Genomic DNA, 20,458 nt, shown 5'->3' on the forward strand with positions numbered 1-20,458 from the left:
CACAATCGAACGCTGTCAATGTATTTGCTATCAATGTATTGGACATTATGTAAACATTATTGGCGTAGACTATCTAGTTAATCGAACACTTTGTGAAAGCTCTGCCCGGTCACGATAGATCGAAGAATTGCTCGTCAAATCCGCTCTGGCTGACTTGGCCCTTCTTCACCTTCTTTGCCATTCTCTCTTCTCTGGCAAGATCCTCCCAATTGTCGTCATCTCCGCCATGTCCTTCACGTGGGTCTTTCGGTTGCTCCGCCGTGGTTTGCTGCGCCTTCAACCACTTCCTTTTCCGCTCCTTCTGCACCTTGCGTCTTTCCTTTTCATCCTTCTTGGCTACCTGTTTGCTCCAAGCCTGCTCCACTTTCTTGCGCTTCTGTTTCCGGCCAGTCTCCACTGGTGTAGTCCGTTTACGCTCGTTGACTGTAGAAAGACGCTTGGCCTCTTGTGCGGAGTCGACGTATGCATACACATCCCACTGCGAGGTACTCTATTTAGCCGTCATAGATGCACAGAGGCTACCTGAACGTACGTCAACATCCGCATTCGTCCAATCTTCCAAACACTGGTCCTTCAACTCCGGCATTTTCGGTAGCCTTAATAACCCAAAAGATTTTGCGACGCCTGTGAGGTCAAGGTCCTTAATGCGGAATATGTATGACGCGTCATGTTTGGAGTATGCTCTGACGAAAGAGACATATGCCTTGACACCCTGAAGCATTGTTTGAATAGGATGAAGACAACTGTGTCCGAACGCAAACGTACTTTATCGTATAGTCCTCTATCCGTTGCCACCTTGCGCCTGATTTTTTCAGTGGCAGCCACCACAGCATCGTCTTCAGGCCGTACATCGTCTTCCGGGGTCGGAAAAGGTTGAGCGTCGTCGGCAAAGTAGGAATGTCGCTTGAGCGGTATCTTCCGCACCGCGAGGAAATCTAGTTGGTACAATTTGAGGAATGCTACCGCGCATTATCAACAAATAACTCACCAACGTAGTCCTCCTCCCGACCACATAGCAGAGCCCACGCGCGACCACTGCGTCCCGCCCGCGCGGTGCGCCCGCAACGATGAGAGAACGTTTTGCTATCTGCCGGGGGGTCGTATTGTATGACAACGTCGACGTCGGGTATGTCCAGGCCGCGAGCAGCTACGTCTGTTGCCAGCAATACTGCGGGGTTCTGAGGAGACGTCGCATGGGTGGTGAAAGATGACAGCGTCTTTGTACGAGTGGCAGGTGGGAGATGGCCATGGAGAGAATACAGGGCCATGCTAGGAGGTATTAACGTTGGTAGTACCTATACAACTGATCGTTGAATGATAACTCGTCACAGTCGACTCGAACTTACGCGATAAAAGTAATCGACGCAGGCGCATGTGGCGAAGTAGATAATGAACCGCGATGATGAATGTTGCTCGATTTCATGTTTGAGAATTCTGCACAGTTGTATGGTCTTCTCTGAGGCTCTACATGTGATATAGAAGTTTTGAAGGCTTGAGAGCAAAACTGTAAACGGGCAATTCGATGGCGAGAAGAACTAATGCGCTCACTTGGCAGGCGTCCGCCGTTCCTCTATTATTTCGGTCTTGCCGAGGAGTTTTCCTGCGTCGACATTCTTGATCCTCTTGGATTGTACCTTGACGACGACCCGTGCGGGGTTGCGCAGACCCACCCGCACGAGCTCCGACATGGCATTGGCATCCGTCATCGTTGCACTGAACAGGCCTGTACGCCGTTGCTTGGGAAGATGCGTAATAATGCGTGTGAGGCTCGCCTGAAAGCCCAAGTCCAGCAATCTGCGAGATATAGTCTAGGCTCGTGCCAAGGTATGAATGACGCGTTCAGGAGCTTACCGATCAGCCTCGTCGAGGACAAGTACTTCAAGCTCCTTAACGTTCACTACCGCCCGCCCCTTGCCAAGAAGAAATTCTTCGATTCTACCAGGAGTCCCGATGACGATGTCCGCTCCCGTCTCAATAAATCGTTGGATGTCCTGAGCATGCGATGACTCGTTGGATGATATCAATAGCAGGGGAGGAGGGAATGCATGTCGAGGCTTCAGATACAAATCCGGCGAGTTTTCAGGATCTGACACTGGTTCGGATGGTTGGGACGACAAGAACAGCGAGAAAACAGAGTGGATCTGGGATGCAAGCTCTCTGCAGATGAGAATCGGCACGTACAGCAGGTGGATAGAACTCACCTCGTCGGACTAATGATCAGCGCGCCCACTTCGTTCTTGCGGAGCCTTGTTTCTCGCCGTATGAGCCGCTCCAGGACTGGAATCGCGAATGCAAGCGTTTTTCCTGAACCGGTCACGGCCTCGACGACGACGTCCTTATTTTTCATAAAAAGTGGTATAGTGGACGATTGAACCGGGGTCATTTGCTCGAAGCCCATGGACTGAATCACATCATATCTGCATTGGAAGTCTGTGAGTGTACACGGCTTTTGATTGTAGTGAACACGGACACCCAGTCCGTCAAAGGAGTCGGTAGCGAAGCCCACGACCCGGCGATAGCACTGGCCGGCATAGTTTAGAGGAGGCTTGTTGGCGGTACCGAAGTCATCCTGAACGCTACAGTCAATTCTTGGTCTCCCACGCCACTTTGCACTCGTTTGCATTTCTCTCGATTTTGACTGGCTGAAAACTACACACTGGGTAAGTCTGGATTTCTCTCCCTCAAATTTGAAGAAACGTCCCGTAATTTCTTGAAATCTATAGAGCATATTTGGAAGTGACAAATCATTGATGAAATGGTGCTTTTCTTCGATTTACTTACAGCGTTATGTGATTTTCTGCGTTTAGTGTTTTTTGATCTAAAGATGATTTGGTAAATTTCCAATGTTTGCATAGATTCTAAGATGCAACAAACGTAGATTCGCGCCCTGTGTTAACTAGATCTTTTACGTAATAAGAGGGTAAGCACAATAACTCATCAATGTCTATATCTAATCGGTCCCCAACGCAGGCATCGTCAAGCGAGGTACCGCGCAGACAAGCCCTTCCAGTATGTATCTCTGAAAAATAGACTTGCTGATGGAGCACCGTCAAGTTTCGCAGGATACATGTGTAAATGGCTGTATTCGGGATCTCAGTCTCAGTCTACCGTGGTGGGGCGCCCAGAGGCTTGTCTACATACATCTAATCCTCAGTTTTTACGGACATCCGTGCTCTTGCTCCGTCCGCGTCCTGAATTTCGATCTCGACATTCTGCACGTCGTCACCTACACGATCCCCCTCCGCGTCATCTGGGTTCTCCGTAGTCTGACTCAAGTCGAGCGACATGACTTCGACAAACCATTTGGCCCCTTCTTCCCAGCCAGTGTTCTCCGCTTCGCCTAATGGTGTGCGGCCAGCGTTGTTCTTAACGTCGATAAGAGAAGCGCCCAGGGCAATTCCCTTGGCTTCAGCGATGCCCTCCGGTTTGAATTCGACAAGCTTTTTCGCAACGGCGAGATGGGCATTCAAAGCTGCCCAATGAAGCGGCGTAGAGCCAGAGGAATTCTTGGCCGATAACAAGGCCGCAGGTATCAATGGAAGTAGATAATCGAGGACATCTAGTCAAGAGACTGATGTAAATGTCAGTTCACTCGCAGGAAACGAAAATTCATAACAAAAGACCGGTTACAGAGAGCGATGCGGTGTCTCTGTGGAGTAAGGAACTGACTGTGACCATACCTGCATGTCCATTCCCGGATACCATGTGCAACACGGTGTTTTCGTTCCCATCCCGTGTTTCCGCAAGAGGACCCGCACCGAAAGTGTCTACAAATCGCTGCACATCCTCGAGATCCCCGTAACGACAAGAAAATAGGAGATCGTCTCGCTCCTCCTCCGAGGGTAATTGCACCATTTCTTGCTGAGACTGTAGAACTCGAGATGGATGATTGTATGCTGCGATGGAAGCGCGGAAGAGAGCAAAGTCGTCGAGCGCAACCCGGGGTACAGCCACATGAAGACCTCTTCGGCAGTTGCCGTCCCCTCGCGCGCCGCTTGAAATGGAGTTGCAGCCAAGTTGCAGCGATACTCAATTCCGTGTTAATCATGGACACGACACGGAGGGAAGTACAAAGACAATGAACGACCACGTCGCTTGTTCTACCATCACGATGTGCCTGGGAATTCACTTTGGACTATCGGCCATAGTGCGGGATCCACAAAGCCGTAGTTAGACTACGCAAAATAACCAGCTTGTTGCGATCGTACAGGAGAATACAAGGTGATAAGCATTAGAACGAGAGCATCGTGACAGTATATGTAGCATATTCAGCATGATTACCGAGGGCCTTTCGGATACCGCGGGCTGGTCGGAGCTGGGCCATACGCCAAATCTAAATGGTGTACGTGGGATTAGCATTTTGATCGTCGCACTCTGTATTTATAATATCACGAACCTATTGGTGATGTGAACCCGTGAATCAGAGGATTGACGGTAGTCGTTCGCTGAGTGTGCAAAGCGAGATTGCGTTCGGTTAGATTGACGTTACCCAGCTCGACTCCACCTCCCTCTTCGTCAGTCAATCGTCGATTAGGCTTGTACAGCGGAACCGCCGAAACTTTCGTGGGCTGGGGCGGGTAGGGAGTGCGACCGTCGTACGGTAAATCGCCATAAGGAGAATACACCACGGAGGAGCCAATCTCGTTCACGTCGTACTTCTTGTCGGCATCCTGGTACTCGCTTGGCAGGCTCGACAAGTGCTTGACAGGTGAGCCAGAGAGGAGATATGTGCCCGCCTGTGACTGCGAGCGGAAAGAGCGTGTTCGTCCCAGGTTGGAGCGAAGAGCCTTTTCTTCACGGGATACATCCTTCGCTTGGATCTCTCCCTCAATCGACCGAGGAAAGAAAATGACCAGCGTCAGCCCAGATGAGATGATACATCCCATCGCAGCGATGATAGCAAGCAAGTCAGTCCAAAAACTGGGCAATTTGAAATGAATATAGGTCCATTATTACTAGTCATGCCACTCACGCGCTCTCATTGACATGCTGATGGTTCCGAACTCCGTCGATCCCCAACACGATGAAAGGAGCGGTGAACATGAAACGGAATAGAACGCGGATGGACTGAGGGCCGTGTCAGGTTGATGAACACGCTGAAAACGCAAGCCTGTTGCTTACGTTCATTTCCGAGAACTTGGTCAAGCGAACGACAGTGCCCATGTCCACACCTTCGGCTTTCTGTTCCTCAAGTCAGCCCCGCGTTTTCGTCGGCCACTTCACTGAATAGACGTACGAGATTCGCGAGGAAGGACGGAAATGTCCACAGTACGGGCAAGAACCACAACGTCAGCGAGAAGCTGCCCAAGCTCCCAGCCAAGAACGTGAACGCCTCGTTCTGCCCCATCGAAGGCAAATCAGTTGGGCGAAGAAAATGTGACACACATAGCGCACCTTCAGAGGGTCGGAACGTGTAAAGATCGTCACGAGCGGCATGTACACGATGGCGATGCATGCCCCGAGCAACCACGTTCTGAAATACCAGCTCTTGAACCAATCCTGGGAAGCTGACCCCGCATTGACGAGGAATAACCAGAAGCACAGTTCTGAGATGACAAGCATGAACACGGGTATGCGAGAAATTGTGTGCGTACTCACCCTCAAGGTGCGTCACCATCTCCAAACCCCATGCGATCGAGAACAACAGACTTAGTGGGAATATCGCCCTGCGATTTGTCTCCGACCACAGTTGGTACGGGGTGGGAATAACTAGGAGGAAATGTCAAAAACGCTTCAATCGTGAAGGAACGCAACGCACTTCCGTGCCCGGGAACGAATGTGTAACCCTCCTGGTACTTGATGATCGAGAAGCCAATCGAGTACGATATAATAAGCGGTACACTTAGTAGATACGAGTACTGCAAAAGATGTAAGATATGGGCATCGCTGAAATTGGATGATACTTACGGTCATGACGCGCTTGAAGGCACCAGAAGTAGGTCCGGTGTTCCATCTGAGTAAAGACCGGTGTCAGCGTACACTATCAGTCGTTGCTACCCGAAACGGCGCACTTCAAGCATTTGAAGCGGTCGAAAGACCAAAGGTGGAAGACAAGAAAGATGCCCAACTGCGAATCACATCAGGCTGGGATCGACGCTGTCATGGTGGCGGCTGAACGTACCAGGGATGACAAAATGGCCCAAACAAGGTATGTGGCGGGTGAAGTGTGGGACATGGCGCAGAAAAGAAAGTTGGCGTCGACGGCACCGTCAGAGGCGAATGAACGAGCGGGGCGAGCGGTCCTCTTTAGATACTGCGAGCGAGAGGGTGGACGAAAAGAAGGGGCAGTCAGGCTAAGACGACCACCGGATGCACATGATGATCCAAACTCCAGTGATTGATGGGAACTCACCGAAGCTGCCGATCTAAGTGCTGGTCGTCAGCATATACCTGCAACAACGATGGTAGGCGCCAGCTCACATATAGGTGCGATGGAAAGCCGTTGGCACCTCAAGGCACTTGAAACTGCCTCTCGAAATAGGGCCGCCCTAGAGGCTTCAATCAGACCATTATGAATGGAGGATGTGTTTTGTGTCCAGTGGCTGAATGGAAATCAGCACAGGCACAGCCGCGGTCCGCGTGGTCACTCCACGTTGTATTGGCCACGCACTCTGGTTCCGTCTCTAGCAGCGTTTCTCATATACCGCATTGGCTGCGCCCGGGGTTACGATAGCAATGAAACCGCCGGAGACTACAATTCGAACTTCCCGGCAATTCGAGGAGCTTATACGACCCCATCGGTACCCTTTCTCCTGCCTCATCTAAACTCCCGGGTAACCCTACGGCCACAAGCTACCTGTATTATACAGTCTTCCGCAGCTTGAAGGCCTGTGAGTGTCGTTAACGTCATTGATCCCAGGGCACGACATCGTGACAGATCGACGGCATACGGTCCCGTTTGTGAGAGATGTACTCACACGCATCCAACGAACTCCGTAATGCGTAAATGATGTCTTACAAATCTGACGTGTTCGCATGACTTGCAAACGAACGTACTGCAGTTACTGGTTCAGGGTATGTAGCGCTGTACTGCATTCGCAATACATAACTCAGGGCCTGTTCGGTAGCAGGTGCAATCAGCGCTGAACGGCGTTCAGCGCTGAAAAGCTGATAATCGCGCTCCGGTGACCGCCACCGTATAGATAAAATTGATCATTTTCCCGGTCGAGCGATACTCGCGCTGGATGTATACCACCGAAGACGTCTCATCTCCTTCATACCGCGCCGGCGCTGGTTCAATCGATCGCGCCATGATGAACACTTCAAGCTTCAAGTCGCGAGTAAGTCCGATATGCTCTTGCAATGAAATGATCCGGGTATATGAGTGGGGACAGATTCCAATGGCTGCTTCGAATCGCGGGATTGGGATACGGTGAGTCTGACGATATATATATATATTAGCAGTACATGAGACACCTCTAAACAAGGCGTTCCTCCCTGCTCGGCAGGACTGATAGCCAGTAAGTATGTAGTGAGTTTCCTGTCCCTTGGAGGCAATAAGGCGTGATGTAGGCGACATGGCGGAGGACCGGTACGGTAGAGAACGCAGACAAGCACCTGACGTCATAAACCAACGCGCTCTTTCGGGCCGGCGGGCCGGCAGATGGCTATTCCCTCACCAGTATAAGAACGCAATCCATAAGTACATCCAAGGATCCGCCGATCTTTCTTCATCGCACCTTCATCTACAGCTGAAAACTCCACGCCGCCATCATGTCCTTTGGAAGGGTCCTCTCTCTGTCTTCTGGCAACACCATTCCTCAGATCGGGCTTGGTACATGGCTCTCACAGCCCAACGAAGTTGAGAACGCCGTACGTATTGACCGAACGGTATTGGCGTAGCGGAGAAAGAAATGTTCTGATCGGCATGTTTGTCCAGGTGGAGATCGCTGTGAAGCATGGATACCGCCACCTCGATCTCGCGCAGGTGTACCAAAACCAGGACGAGGCGAGTTTACGGCACTTAAATCTAGTAAGAACATGCATTGACGCTTGTGGGCATACCAGGTCGGTCGTGCGTTGAAGAAAGTCATCCCAAGCGTCGTCAAGCGTGAGGAGCTTTTCATCACGTCCAAGCTTTGGAACTCGTCGCATCAGCCCGGCGAGGCTGAGAAGGAGCTTGACTTTACCCTTGGGCAGCTCGGCCTCGACTACCTTGATCTCTACTGTTAGGCCATACACACCTTCTTCGAGCGTACATCGACTGATGTCACTTACAGTGATCCACTGGCCGGTCGCTTTCAAGCCCGGTCAGGGCCTTTTCCCGCCCAGCGAAAAGGAGGGATGGGTCGCGCTTGATCTCGAGCCCTCGCTCGTTGACACCTGGAAGGCGATGATTGCTTTGCAGAAGACCGGCAAGGTAACCTATCTCCCTCTATATCCTGACTAATTGGAGGCTGATCTTACGTCTACAGGTCAAGCATATTGGTGTGTCCAATTTCACGAAGGAGCATATTCAGGGCATCATCGATGCTACTGGAGTTGTCCCCGCCGCGAACCAGATCGAGGCGCACCCGTACCTGCCGCAGGACGAGCTGCTCGCGTACTGCAAGGAGAAGGGCATTCACGTCACTGCCTACTCGCCTCTGGGCAACAACCTCGTCGGCAGGCCGAAGTTGACCGAACTGCCCGCGATCCAGGAGATTGCCAAGGAGCTGAGCGCGACTCCCGCGCAGGTGCTCGTCGCGTGGGGCGTGTACCGCGGATACTCGGTTATTCCCAAGTCCGTGCAGGAGGAGCGCATCGTGTCCAACTTCAGGCAAGTCGAGCTCAGCAAGGACGCATACGAGAAGGTTTCGGCGGTGGGCAAGGGCAATCACACTCGGTGAGTTCCGCTGCCTGCTCCCCGCTACGACCGGGCCGCTGATAAGGTTCGTGATTAGGTTCAACATCCCGTACAACTACAAGCCTGGGTGGGATATCAACATCTTCGGTGAGCCCGACGAGGCCCCCGCGACGAACAAGGTGAAGATTGCGTGAATATGTAGTGAAAATGAATGTAGAGGATGATTTATGTATGTGTAACACTATCGCGCGATCGTTCCTGGCGGCAACGAATAGTGACTATCGGTGCCGACGGGTGAGCCGCCAACTGAGCCCGGGAATCAGACAGGGGTGGGACGCCGACGGATTGTCAGGGGCAGGGTGGATTGATATGAGCGCTCTCGTCGTCCGCCACATCGTGCCAGTGTTCTCTGCGCGCCATCCGCTTCGTCTTTACGTGCTGCGCATGCTGCTCGATGACAGTAACCGACGGGAGCACATCAGCCTACCTCCTGTGGGCCATCCTTGCATGCCTCGTGAGTCGCCCCTGTCTGTCGCGGAAGCGAGTGCATACGCTGCCACCGCCTTCTTCTCTCACCCCCGCGTGCTGTGGCCCAACACTGAGCACCTCGTCTGCGAAAATAGTTCCAAGGTTTCCTCCTCTACCATCTCTGGAGCTACGATGGCTTCAAGTGTCTTCGATGGGATGCCGGAAGGCAGCCGGGCGCGTTCAGGAGGGTAATGACGGTGAGCACTCTTCTGATGCTATGGCGCCGATCTCACTAACCGCGACTTGGGGGCAGTACTCCTACTTAGCGTGTATCCCGCTCCTCGTGATATTCTCGGTGGGATTAACGGTGGTCAAGTTCCATGCAGGTGAGCATCTTTGTTTCGTGTGATGGTGTTCTGCAGGTGGGGGAGGCGGATCGAAGGAAGTTGACGGCGGTGAGACCTCGGGGCCCGTCGCACTCGCGTGTGGGGTGGCGTTCATCCTCTACCACTCTCCGCGTAATCGCCAATACGGAATGCCTGGATTACACATTCTCCCGCAGGCGAAGTCGTCTATCCCGATGGCTCGAGTACGCCGCTTGCCCTGCTGGACCATTACACGATACTCACGCCCTTTCGTCAGTCATGCCAAAACCAGTCATGCTTTGGGACGATCACGACAGGGCATGGGTCCTCCCTTTGTACTTCATCCTGAGCATTGCTTGGGCGCTAGAAATGTGAGAGCTCAACTATGATTCCTGGCAGCTTCGTTTGCTCATACGACGGTGCAGTATCACACATCTCGAGGGTTGGTCTGCAACAAGCTGTATATCCTGCCAATACTCATATCCACTCCTTCAGAGCTCGTTTTCTGGCTTTTCCTCCTTCATCAAGGCCCCACCCAACGCGATTGGTACGAAAGTTGGGAGTTCCGAACGTGGTACATAGGTGAGTCTGAACCATATTGCATCGGCCGGCACGCGCCAACATGAAGTTTCCAGGGAGCACCATCGCCATCCTCGGCATGCCAATCACCGTACTCATTACAAGGCGCCAGCTTTGGAATGTGAGTCATAGTTAAGCAACCGCCTCCACCGGACAGTTCGCTGATTGTTGCAGTGTCTTGCATATATATTCCTCACAGGCTCCTCCGCCGGGATTCTCACCACCATCGCCTTCCTCTACGTGCTGTGGCAATTTCCGGTTTTCCTCGCGCATGTCAAGTCGGAAGGTGCCGATCCGGATGTGGTCGTCCGCCTCACGACGTTTTCTCAGCTCAACGTGAGTCCCAACCTAGGTCGTTCGGAACTTGCCGAAGGACGATATTACTCCCAAACCCTATATTCGTGATTTGATGATATTTTGACGCGGCCCCCGTCCGACATGATAGGTGATTCGGGTTCTGTTCCGATTTCTGTTTTCCGTCCCGCTTTTGGTTCTCGGCATCGACGTGATCTCGGGAAGGTTCTGTGTAGTTGACCACAAGTACGTCGATCTATTGTGCCCGACAGATTTTGGTTGATGGTGTGCCCTCCCCGACATCGATCAGATTCGCTACGGACTTCTGTCTGGAGGTGGCCGCTGTTGGGTGCTTCGCTTCCTCCACTATCACTCTTCTCGTACGTATCGCTGCTGCATCTTTTCCCTGATCTATTCGAGATTTAGAATTCGCTTATGGTAGATATTCTTCCCGCGTTCCATTACCCGCGAATCTGGGTACAAACCTAAGGAACCAAGTCCGCTTCGCACGCCGACTACCACCGCGCAGCCTTTTGCGCCATATCCCTATGCCCATCAGCAGCCCAATCTTCCAACATTTGACTATGTTGCTCCTGACCATCACATCTCAGCAAGTGCACCGGCCAACATCAGCACTTTTACCTTTGCTCCTGGGCCGATGCACAGACAAACTTTCGCCTACCCAACATCACACAACGAACAAGACACTTGTGAACGCGGCGACTCCGTTCCGCTGAGTTGGCGATTTCCTTCCTCGCGTAGCAGCCAATGGCCCGCGGAGCTCGATCAATTCGCCGGCTTCTCCTTTCATCAACAACAACGGCTATCTGAAGATAGCATGAAATTCCCTGCAGAGACTCCGTCACCAACAACGTGGAGACCTTACCCAACGCCTCAACGAATTCATGCGGGATCCATAGCATCGCCCTCTCATTCACGCCGCGGCTCTGGCGCTTACCCAGATGTGCCGAACTATGGCGAAATTGGTCCACATAGAACCAGTGTGGGGGGACGCAGCAGGCATTCGTTGAGGGCACGCGCTAGTCGACCCTCAATACGACCGCGTAAGAGCGCCGGGCAGGCCGTGAGCCACGAAGCAAACCACGAGGACACCCATGGAGATGAAGGGCTGGCCAGAGCGCCCAGTAGCGAAGCGGCCCCTACGGGCTCAACAATGCACCCTTTTGCGCTCAACTTCACGTCCCCAATCGGTGCGTATTTCAGATCAGATTGCTGTCGTATCCCTATTTGAACGCCGTATCTCGCCAGATTTCATGCCTAAACCTCCGGAAGAACCTGGCGGAGACCGCGATCATGCTGCGGTGTGACCGAGGATTATTAATCTCTTATTTTTGTTGTATGTTTGAGTAGTGATGCTGCCTCTCGATCAAGGACTATATTATCACCATCGCCGCGGTCTACGTCAATCTCCAATGTATATTCTGCCTCAATCTCATAACCCAGCCCCGCGCGCAGTCCCGTTGCTGGCGCTAAATTACAGCGCTATTCTCCGTCGTCTTCATCGTCATCCTCGCTGTCCATAGAATGGTCCGAGTCGCTAGATTGCCCGAAAAACTCGTCTCCTCGGACGCCGCCTCCCCCTGCCTTGCGTTGTAAACTTTTGGACTTGTCACTACCGTTCGTTGTGACCTGACTCAGTTCGGGTTGCTCTGCATCTGCCTCGTATGCGGGGCGTCTGCTATGCAAGCCACCCTTCCTTGCTCCCGTCGTGCCGCCGTTGTCCAGCTCAGGTTCTGCACTCAGCTCGCCGGCCTCCATTCTCTCACGTATCCAGGTCCGCACATTTTCGCGCTCCAAATCCGTCTTTGATGATTGAGCGGCAACTTGTTTGCTTTTGGCTTCATGCAAATCATCTCCGTGCGACCGAATCTCAGGAGGAAAGAGAGAGATGTATTTCTTCGTCTTAGGGTAATGCTGATAATTTACAACTGTCAGAAGTAGTCGGATTCGAGCTTGACCCAGACGTACTATCACGTAGTTCAAGTCAACCCTCAAGGATTGCAGCCGAGATTCTATATCTTGTCTAGCATATGGCACAGCGGTTTCCAGCTCTTTTTTTATCTGCTTTATCTTCCGGTCGACCTTTTTGCGGTCTACGAGATCGCCGGTGAGACGGTGCCGGATCAGACGACACAAGCATCCTTACCGAAGAATTTCACTTTGTGATACCGAAGTGCTAGTGTCCGCTCCTTGTTGGCAAGTTCCGCGCGTTGCAAATCCGCCTGCAATGTCCTGAGCCTCCTTTCCGCCTCCTGCCGCACATCGGGCGCGAGATCCTGACCGCTTTCGTCAGCTAGATACAATCAACGGTAGACCCCTCACACCTTCGCAAGCAACCTGGTCGTCTGCCTCAGTGCAGACTTAATCTTCTGTACACCTGGTAACCCAGCCGTTTCGCCATCTGATGCGGCCCTCTTCGCCTTGCCATGATCTCTCTTCTTCGGGCCTGCTTTATGCTGTCCACCGGCCGTACGCGGGGTCGAAGACTCCCCAGCCTTGTCCTCGGACTGCTTAGACCTTCGAGTGGAAGCCATTTCCTGCAGACTTGAGGAAGACACAAGAAAGTTCAGCGAGTATTCTGTGGGTTTTCCTGATGTACCGGAAAATCCGCAACTCGGATGCCGGAAGATGCGCTGCGCGGAGAGAAATGTATGAGCGCCGACCGTGGGAGTTTGCAACATCGTCTGCGTGGGCGATGTCCAGGTCCCAGTGTCCTGCGATGTCCAGCGTTCATTCTCCTGTGCATTAGCGGACTAATTACGCTGGCAGTGCCGACAGTATATACTGTCACTGCGTCTTGCTCACTGCGCGCAGTATCCAAAGACATGGGCGACTGAGGAACTTACAACAGTATGAAGCTTGTTTACGTCGCCCAGGAACTACTACATGCTGCATCCCGGATCAAAGTCTCGACCTGCTTTGCTTACTACGATGGTGATTGTCCGCTACGATACAAGCGCCCATATCCTGAAATGGCCTGGGCGGCGTTTCGAATTCACTCATCAAAAACTGACACTGGCGCTCCAATGGTGTTAAATGACTGTTGTCAGTTCCGCATGCGAAATCGTTGATCACCCACTTCCCCCTCGCTTCTTCAGGGTCCGGAGGCCATATCCACTTGCGGTTCCTTCAGACGATCTGAAAACGTCTCAGCTCTATGGTGCTGCGGAAGAGCTTCCGCAAACAATCTACTACCGATGGTCCCCGGGAACATGTACAGGGCTCAGAGACCAGGGCGCCCTGGATAAATAGTTTGCATTCGGAGAATTCGCGTCCTGCGCATCCAGCGCGGGTTGACACCGGAGCGACAGAGTCCACATCTGTGGGTGGATTTGACAGTGAATCTCCCAGCGGCCAGAGTCCTTCGGGACTTTCCCTTCCCGCACTCTTGCACGATTCTTCCGACTAGCCCGGCATCGACAGGGTTGTTCAGCAGGTTTCCGGCGTGTGGAACACCCTGAACGTTCTAGACAAAGTCCTTCGGAAGGCTAGAGATCGTCCTGGTACTCTACAAATAGCGTCGTGCCGTGCCTCGACATTACTCTGATGACCTTCGAACCTTGCCTCGAGAGCCGCAATCTTGCTTTCCAGAGATTCCTGGCGCACACATATGGCGATGAGTCGCACATGAAGCGATTGCAAGTCGTCGTTAGGCTTGGTCGGAACTAGCTTACAGCGAACGAGCGCATGACGTCTCGCGTGCTGTATTCCTTCTTTTGTGCTTTTTGCGCCGTCACAAGCAAAGCAGAAGAACGGGCCAGGAATCTTTGGAAAGCAAGATTGCGGCTCTCGAGGCAAGGTTCGAAGGTCATCAGAGTAATGTTGAGGCACGGCTCGACGCTATTCTCCATCTATAGCAGCCCGTCAACGTTGTTGTACCAGATCCCGATATTGTGTCGACATGATCCGCGATCGCGAGTATTCCAGACGGCAATAAAAATATGAAGTATGTAGACCCTGAACCATTAACATATAGCTCTGTAATACGCGACGAGATATTCCTAAGCCATTTCCTCCACCGCACTAGCCCACGTCCCGCTCCTCTCCAGTTTCCTCTCGTACCTCCTCCTGCCCTCATGAAGCGCAAAGCTCGCACCCGCTAACAGCAGCAACGTTGTCAAGTCGTTACTGCTTAAACCTTCGGTCTGGAACACGGCCTGCATCATCGGCACATACACCAGCGCTAGCTGCGACAGGAACGAGATCGAGACGGTGGTGAGAAGCATCTTGTTTTGGATCAGAGCGCAGCCGAGACCGCGATTCTGTAGGGCGGATACGAGGTCGAGGAAGACGAAGCAAGTGAATGTCTGAACAGAGCATATAGCATGAGTCCGAGATCATATATGATGTAAGAGAGACGCGGACCATAGTTTGTTCTCGCCGCGACATATGATCGTCGGACAAGGCGTAAGCGTAGATGAAGAGAGTCCCAACCACGATGATGGACGCGGAAAAAAGCACACGATACAACAGTCGGCGAGTGATGATGGGCTCGTTCTTTCTGCGTGGAGGTTTGCGCATAACGGAAGCATCGACAGGATCGACGCCCAACGATTGACTCGGCGGCCCTGAGCATTAATTGTCAGACTGTGCTACCCCCGACCTTCGTGAACTTACCGTCCATGAGGATGTTGATGAACAAGATTTGCATCGCGTTCAAGGGATTGCTCAAGCCGAAGAACGTGCTCAAGGTGATCAGTGTCAACGCCGCCGCCGCCGTGCTCAGTTGGAATGAAAGGAAATTCTGGATATTATGAAAAATAGATTTCCCTATTTCGCTTGTGTTCAGCACGTGGATTGCGTAAGGCGGAGAAAGATACGCACCTTCCTCTACTGCCGGCAATATAGTACTGAAATTATCATCAACGAGAATCATATCCGCAGCCTCCTTCGCAACATCTGTCCCGCTCTTGCCCATGGAGATACCGATATCCGCCATCTTTAACGCCGGAGCATCGTTAACTGTGTCAATGGGGATTGAACATAACGGCCGATAGTCGCACTCAAGGCTGTCACGTACCTCCATCACCAGTCATAGCCACGACAGCGCCTCTTGACTGAAACGCTTCGACTATAGCCATTTTGTGCCTCGGGGTCGTCCTGGCGAAGACGCTCACGCCGCCCACAACCTCCCTCAATTGCGCTTTGGTCATCCGATCAATAGCCTGGCCAGTTATGCACCCGCCTCCCAATCCGGTCGCGGATGCACCGGGAGGATACTGAGTCCCGCTCCTGTGCCCGCCTGCAACCCGCAAACCCAAGTCTCGGGCGATCGCCAGGGCCGTCTGCTCCGAATCGCCTGTGATCATAACGACCTGAACTCCGCCCGACTGCAGCAGCCCGATGGAGTCCGCAACTCCTTTCCTTGGCGGGTCGAGCATGGCCTGGAAGCCAACGAAGGTGAGGCCCGATTTCTCCGCAAACGGCGATGCGGCGCGGCTGGCTGGTGCTGAGGGTGCACTGCTTTTCAGATCGGTGAAGTCGGCAGCGGGTCCATGTCCGGATGCCATGGCCAGGACGCGCAAACCGCGCGACGCTGTCGCTTGCGCCTTGTCCATGATAACCTTGCGCGTGTTTGAGTCAAGATGAGGAGTCGAATCATCGGAGACATAGTATGTCTTGCATCGATCGAGAATTGAATCGATCGAGCCCTTGATGTAGTAGGTCTCTCGAGAACTACCTGCAGGGGTGGTGCTGGAAGAAGTATGGAAACCGCTGACTGCCATGAACTTCTTCTCCGAGCTGAAGGGCTGCTCAGTCGCACGAGTGAACGCCTATAAGCGGTAAGGCGGTTGGATTGACGTCAGGATTGAGCACATACCTGCCGCTGATCGGATAACCCGAACTGGGACAGTACGTTCAACAAAGCGACATCGGTTGCTTGACCGACATAATGGCCCTCTTCGTTTAGCGTGGCATTGTTGCACAGCGAACCGATCTCAAGAGTGCGTGTCATCGCAGGTGACAGCCGTTTCGCTTGCGGCATAGCCGAGTGCGGATCGATGGTGACAACTTCGTCCACTGCATATAGTTCAACGACAGTTTGCTCGTTTTGCGTCAATGTCCCTGGAAGAAGCCTGAGCTCGCACGTCAAGATTGTTTCGTCAGACACGAGACATACCTGTTTTATCGGAGCAGATGACGGATACAGAGCCCAAAGCCTCCACCGAATGCAATTTCTTCACGATCGCCTTGCGTTTCGCCATACGCAGCACGCCTAAAGCGAGGGTGACAGTCGTAACGATCGGCAAACCCTCGGGTATAGCAGCCACCGCGAGAGAGACTGCACTTCAACGGAGTAAGGTCAGCATGGCCCGATACGCATCGGAGACACGAAGGGAAAAAGGAAACGGGCGAACCTCCGATTGTGAACATGTCCAACCAGGACCGCCGTTGCAGGACGCCGATAAGGCAGATCACACCGATCACACCGAACGATATCATTGACAGCTTCTTCGCAAGCTCGTCCATGCTCAGTTGAAGAGGTGTGCGCTTCTCCTCGACGTCTTGCATCATGCTGAAAATCACCCCGAACTCGGTCTCGGTGCCAGTAGCAATCACAATGCCAGAACCTCTGCCTGTGACGTACTCTGTTTGAATACATCGTGCCCAAGGATGAAGCGAGATGGCTCACCATTTCGCACCAAGGTTCCCATATATGCGATGCAGGAGCGCTCGGCGAGCGCGACGGGTTCACTTGGGATTTGGGCATACCCCTGGTTCGTTCTACACGGCGCAGCATCCTTTCTGCGCGCAGTTGTCTCGCCAGTGAGGCTGCTCTCATCGATCTCGAGGTCGACGGAGGACGTGATACGAACGTCAGCGGGTATGCGGTCACCAGTAGTGAAAGTGACCAAGTCGCCAGGGACGAGTTCGTTGGCCAGTAGATGAAGTGTGTGGCCGTCGCTGCAGGGAGTCATGAAGGGATCCGAATTTAGGGAGACAAAGGTCATGCGGCGTACCGAATAACGTGACAGTGGTGCGGAACCAGCTTGTTCAACGCTTCGAGACTTTTCTCTGATCTTCGTTCCTGAACAAATCCAACTGCATGAGTACGGTTAGCATGCTAATCCATATATATGCGTTACACATTCACCAGTAAGGACGATGAGGATGGCCACGGTGATGCTCACGGCGTCGTCGACGTTGCCCATGACGGCGCTGACGACGGCGCTCCCGCATAATAGCAGGATCAACGGACTCTCGTAGATCGTCTTGGCAAACTTGAGAAGCACCGGCTCGGGCGAGGAGACCGAGAATTCATTGTAGCCCACTCTGGCGAGGATCGCGGGAACTGCGGATGCGGGCAGTCCACGAGTCTCGGAGGAGTGGAAATGGGCCACCGTATCCTGACATTGCGTAGAAGGATTCTGTTTAGATTCCCGAGCCACCGAGCTTTATGCTGGCGTACCTGGATCGTGTAATGCACGAAGAGCGCCGACGGCGTCGACCTTTGCGGGTCGGCCTTGCCATCGACCGTGTGCCCGTTTTCGGAGGCGGAGACGGCTTCATAACCTAGCCGCCCCTGGACAGCACTCGTCACTTTATGCCAGAGCCCCGACGGCCCTTCCTCCCGCACGTCCCTCACCACCGATCCCAGGTGGTCCAGCGTCAGTAGCTCATCGCCGTGGTGCCGCCGCAGCGTCGTACTGTACGCAAAGTGAGCGCCTGCATCGGGAGCGGGTTGCGGCTCCTGGGCGTGATTCAGGGGAACGTTGGAGAAATAGGCGGAAGCGGGCGGCGAGGCGCTGCGAGCGTGAGTTGTGTCGGAGGGGTTGCGCTGGTAATAGGATGAAGAGCTGGAGGCCTCGGAGTTGATGCTGAGGCCGTTGTGGTTACGTGCACGCTGGTCCTGGCCTCGCGTATTGGATGGACCGCGCTGCATGCCGGGCGTTGATTGCGGGCGAGAGATTTCAGAACGTCACTGGGTGCTTATGCGGGTGACTGTCGTGACTGTTGGATATCATTGTAGACAAGACAAAATGGCTGGATCATACTGCACTCACTCGGGAAGAACGTGAATCGGGTGGGAGTATGTTTAAGGGCAATTGTTTGCAGGCCGTTGCCTATGGGCGCCGCCGCAGTTACGGGTCAGGTGTAGGTCCGTGTATAGACATTGCCGCTCACCTCCGGGGCTCAAAGGCCTATGAAGGGACCCGAACGGCAGATACACGACCAGAAATTCAAGAGGTATGTTGGCAACACCAGTTCCGTACTAAAGCCGTCGAGGCGAACGAGGAAGGTCGAGGTGGCGTATACCGTGGCAGTGTTGCCTCCACGTCCTCTTGCCTTCGCCCACGACCGCCGACGGTGAGTTTCAGGCGTCTCAGAGTCGACCTGGCCGATGCTTACGGCGTAGCATTGTATCATCTGCTACCATAATATACTGTACGGATCAACGTCGACGGCATGGACACGCGACGCGGGCGCAGCAGAAGCAGAAGCCATGAACCCTACAGACGAGACGACCGCAATCGGTCGCTCGACCGGACGCGGCGGGACGATCGGGACGTGAAGAGGAGTCGCTCGAGGTCCCCGAAAAGACGCTCGCGCAGTCCAAGACGGCGTGCTTCACGATCTCGTTCGCATAGCATGCGACGACGCGACTCGCGTTCGAGGTCCCGCGACAGGAAGCAGAGCCGGCGGTCCCGCAGCCGGAGCCGGAGCAGGGACAAGGCGAAGCGTAGGCGCGACCGAAGCCGCTCTGTGTCGAGCTCGGACTCGGACTCCTCTCGCGAGCAGCGGCGTAAGCGCAGGAAGGAGAAGCAAAAGCGGCGGAGCAGTCGCAGTCGCGAAAGGAAGGAGCGCAAGAAGGCGAAGAAAGAGAAAAAGGTGGGATTCAAGGGATCGATACCTCGGGTTAGTCACGCTAAGAGTTGTCATCCCTCCAGAAGAAGGAGAAGAACGTCATGCAGTGGGGCAAATACGGACTCATCCACGAAACCGAGTGCGTTGCGTGCGACGTTCATATTCTCCGTATGGATATTAACGCATATCCGCAGCATGTACAGCAAAGACGCCGAGTTCCGGGCGTGGCTCGTCGAAGAGAGGATGATCAACCCGGAAACGATCTCGAAAGATAACATGAAAAAGGAGTTTGCGCGCTTCGCGGAGGATTACAACACGGCGACGCTCCCGAATGAAAAGTACTACGACATGGCGCGCTACGAGGTGCGCATGGCGGCACTGCGCGCGGGCGAGTTCGTCCCGCAGGGCGATGGGGACACGTACGACCCGATGGCGGATGTGCGCGCGCTGGAGACTGAGCGGAGGCGGAAGACGAAGGGCGATGCGGACCGGGAGAGCTATCTCAACAAGGAACAGCTGCAGGAGTTGCGCAAGGTGCAGCAGGAGCGGGTACAGGCAGGCAAAATGAAGATTTTGGGCATGGACATCAAGCAGAATATGGGTGTAAGGATGGACGGGACGATGTTCGATGGGTAGAATCTTGTTTCGGTGCGATTTTCCGCGTGACGCTACTCCAGGGGCACGGACTAACGTTGTGAACAGGTACACGTTTCTTGTATCCTGTAAATAATAGGAAGGGGACATTTTTTCGTCATATCTGAAGGACGTCGTAGAGGCACCGTTTGCCTCCGCCTCAGGCTGTGCCTGAATCAACTCGATGCCGTGGGAAAGCTCAGGTACGCCATATTCAGGGCGTTCGGAGGCAACGAAATGCCGGCAAATCGCGACGCAGAAACCACCTCGGCCTTCCTCGCGATCGCGCTAGCGGTGCAGTGCCTGGGGCGTTTGTTTCCTAATGCTCTCTGGCTGACATAGGAAAGGCCCGCAGGCTTGTTAAACGACGTCCGGCGCCTGCTGATCTCCGCCTTAGCAAGGCCGAGAGCGTCCAAGAACGCTCAAAAACTGGCACCATCGGCGTGCACTCGCACTCCAAGCTTCAGGCTTTCAATCCTCCCCCCCCCCCCCCCCCCCCCCCCCC

At 53.7% G+C, this 20,458-nt stretch overlaps 7 protein-coding genes across 7 annotated transcripts; 3 read left to right on the plus strand and 4 right to left on the minus strand.

Moving 5' to 3' along the window:
- Window positions 1–109: 109 nt before the first annotated feature.
- On the minus strand, window positions 110–2,532 carry PUNSTDRAFT_72243 (DEAD-domain-containing protein; the record flags this gene model as incomplete). The annotated part of the gene is made up of 9 exons (XM_007385852.1): window positions 110–478; window positions 533–712; window positions 766–935; window positions 989–1,295; window positions 1,347–1,491; window positions 1,549–1,794; window positions 1,852–2,157; window positions 2,202–2,417; window positions 2,465–2,532. The coding sequence occupies 9 exons, from the start codon at window positions 2,530–2,532 to the stop codon at window positions 110–112; spliced, it is 2,007 nt and encodes a 668-aa protein (XP_007385914.1).
- Window positions 2,533–3,143: 611 nt separating this feature from the next.
- PUNSTDRAFT_72489 (ankyrin) lies at window positions 3,144–3,855 on the minus strand (the record flags this gene model as incomplete). The annotated part of the gene is made up of 2 exons (XM_007385853.1): window positions 3,144–3,559; window positions 3,681–3,855. The coding sequence occupies 2 exons, from the start codon at window positions 3,853–3,855 to the stop codon at window positions 3,144–3,146; spliced, it is 591 nt and encodes a 196-aa protein (XP_007385915.1).
- A 422-nt stretch (window positions 3,856–4,277) lies between these two features.
- Window positions 4,278–6,175, minus strand: PUNSTDRAFT_115010 (uncharacterized protein; the record flags this gene model as incomplete). Its single annotated transcript, XM_007385854.1, has 11 exons — window positions 4,278–4,333; window positions 4,397–4,920; window positions 4,973–5,067; window positions 5,122–5,181; window positions 5,237–5,338; window positions 5,395–5,546; window positions 5,599–5,709; window positions 5,759–5,858; window positions 5,908–5,953; window positions 6,012–6,067; window positions 6,122–6,175. 11 exons carry the CDS (start codon window positions 6,173–6,175, stop codon window positions 4,278–4,280), a joined length of 1,356 nt encoding a protein of 451 aa, XP_007385916.1.
- A 1,505-nt stretch (window positions 6,176–7,680) lies between these two features.
- PUNSTDRAFT_121656 (Aldo/keto reductase) lies at window positions 7,681–9,115 on the plus strand. The gene is made up of 6 exons (XM_007385855.1): window positions 7,681–7,812; window positions 7,880–7,948; window positions 8,008–8,167; window positions 8,220–8,359; window positions 8,415–8,824; window positions 8,883–9,115. The coding sequence occupies exons 1-6, from the start codon at window positions 7,714–7,716 to the stop codon at window positions 8,977–8,979; spliced, it is 975 nt and encodes a 324-aa protein (XP_007385917.1). The 5' UTR covers window positions 7,681–7,713; the 3' UTR covers window positions 8,980–9,115.
- Window positions 9,116–9,239: 124 nt separating this feature from the next.
- PUNSTDRAFT_105437 (uncharacterized protein) lies at window positions 9,240–13,157 on the plus strand (the record flags this gene model as incomplete). Its single annotated transcript, XM_007385856.1, has 16 exons — window positions 9,240–9,299; window positions 9,409–9,510; window positions 9,567–9,639; window positions 9,816–9,842; window positions 9,896–9,989; window positions 10,044–10,060; window positions 10,114–10,200; window positions 10,254–10,318; window positions 10,372–10,533; window positions 10,643–10,737; window positions 10,802–10,871; window positions 10,934–11,702; window positions 11,761–12,426; window positions 12,481–12,605; window positions 12,659–12,788; window positions 12,837–13,157. 13 exons carry the CDS (start codon window positions 9,240–9,242, stop codon window positions 11,817–11,819), a joined length of 1,680 nt encoding a protein of 559 aa, XP_007385918.1. The 3' UTR covers window positions 11,820–12,426; window positions 12,481–12,605; window positions 12,659–12,788; window positions 12,837–13,157.
- A 1,273-nt stretch (window positions 13,158–14,430) lies between these two features.
- Window positions 14,431–18,698, minus strand: PUNSTDRAFT_145040 (Ca-transporting ATPase). The gene is made up of 12 exons (XM_007385857.1): window positions 17,924–18,698; window positions 17,609–17,861; window positions 17,475–17,556; window positions 17,147–17,418; window positions 16,872–17,090; window positions 16,634–16,795; window positions 16,334–16,578; window positions 15,533–16,286; window positions 15,337–15,474; window positions 15,130–15,282; window positions 14,878–15,080; window positions 14,431–14,819 (listed from the first exon to the last, which is right to left on the minus strand). Exons 1-12 carry the CDS (start codon window positions 18,395–18,397, stop codon window positions 14,514–14,516), a joined length of 3,261 nt encoding a protein of 1,086 aa, XP_007385919.1. The 5' UTR covers window positions 18,398–18,698; the 3' UTR covers window positions 14,431–14,513.
- A 406-nt stretch (window positions 18,699–19,104) lies between these two features.
- Window positions 19,105–19,956, plus strand: PUNSTDRAFT_115014 (uncharacterized protein; the record flags this gene model as incomplete). The annotated part of the gene is made up of 3 exons (XM_007385858.1): window positions 19,105–19,344; window positions 19,404–19,459; window positions 19,515–19,956. The coding sequence occupies 3 exons, from the start codon at window positions 19,105–19,107 to the stop codon at window positions 19,954–19,956; spliced, it is 738 nt and encodes a 245-aa protein (XP_007385920.1).
- Window positions 19,957–20,458: the final 502 nt, after the last annotated feature.

Source organism: Punctularia strigosozonata, assembly GCF_000264995.1.
Source record: "Punctularia strigosozonata HHB-11173 SS5 unplaced genomic scaffold PUNSTscaffold_10, whole genome shotgun sequence".
Lineage (NCBI taxonomy): Eukaryota > Fungi > Basidiomycota > Agaricomycetes > Corticiales > Punctulariaceae > Punctularia > Punctularia strigosozonata.

Bases quoted from the DNA above. Each gene is read 5' to 3' on its own strand.
- PUNSTDRAFT_121656 (XM_007385855.1), top strand. From the start codon at position 7,714: ATGTCCTTTGGAAGGGTCCTCTCTCTGTCTTCTGGCAACACCATTCCT. The intron at 7,813-7,879 runs GTACGTATTGAC...ATGTTTGTCCAG, and splicing joins CCAACGAAGTTGAGAACGCC to GTGGAGATCGCTGTGAAGCA. The intron at 8,168-8,219 runs GTTAGGCCATAC...TGTCACTTACAG, and splicing joins CGACTACCTTGATCTCTACT to TGATCCACTGGCCGGTCGCT.
- PUNSTDRAFT_145040 (XM_007385857.1), bottom strand. From the start codon at position 18,397: ATGCAGCGCGGTCCATCCAATACGCGAGGCCAGGACCAGCGTGCACGT. The intron at 15,475-15,532 runs GTACGTGACAGC...CCATTGACACAG, and splicing joins GGCTATGACTGGTGATGGAG to TTAACGATGCTCCGGCGTTA. The intron at 14,820-14,877 runs GTCCGCGTCTCT...TGCTCTGTTCAG, and splicing joins CGCGGCGAGAACAAACTATG to ACATTCACTTGCTTCGTCTT.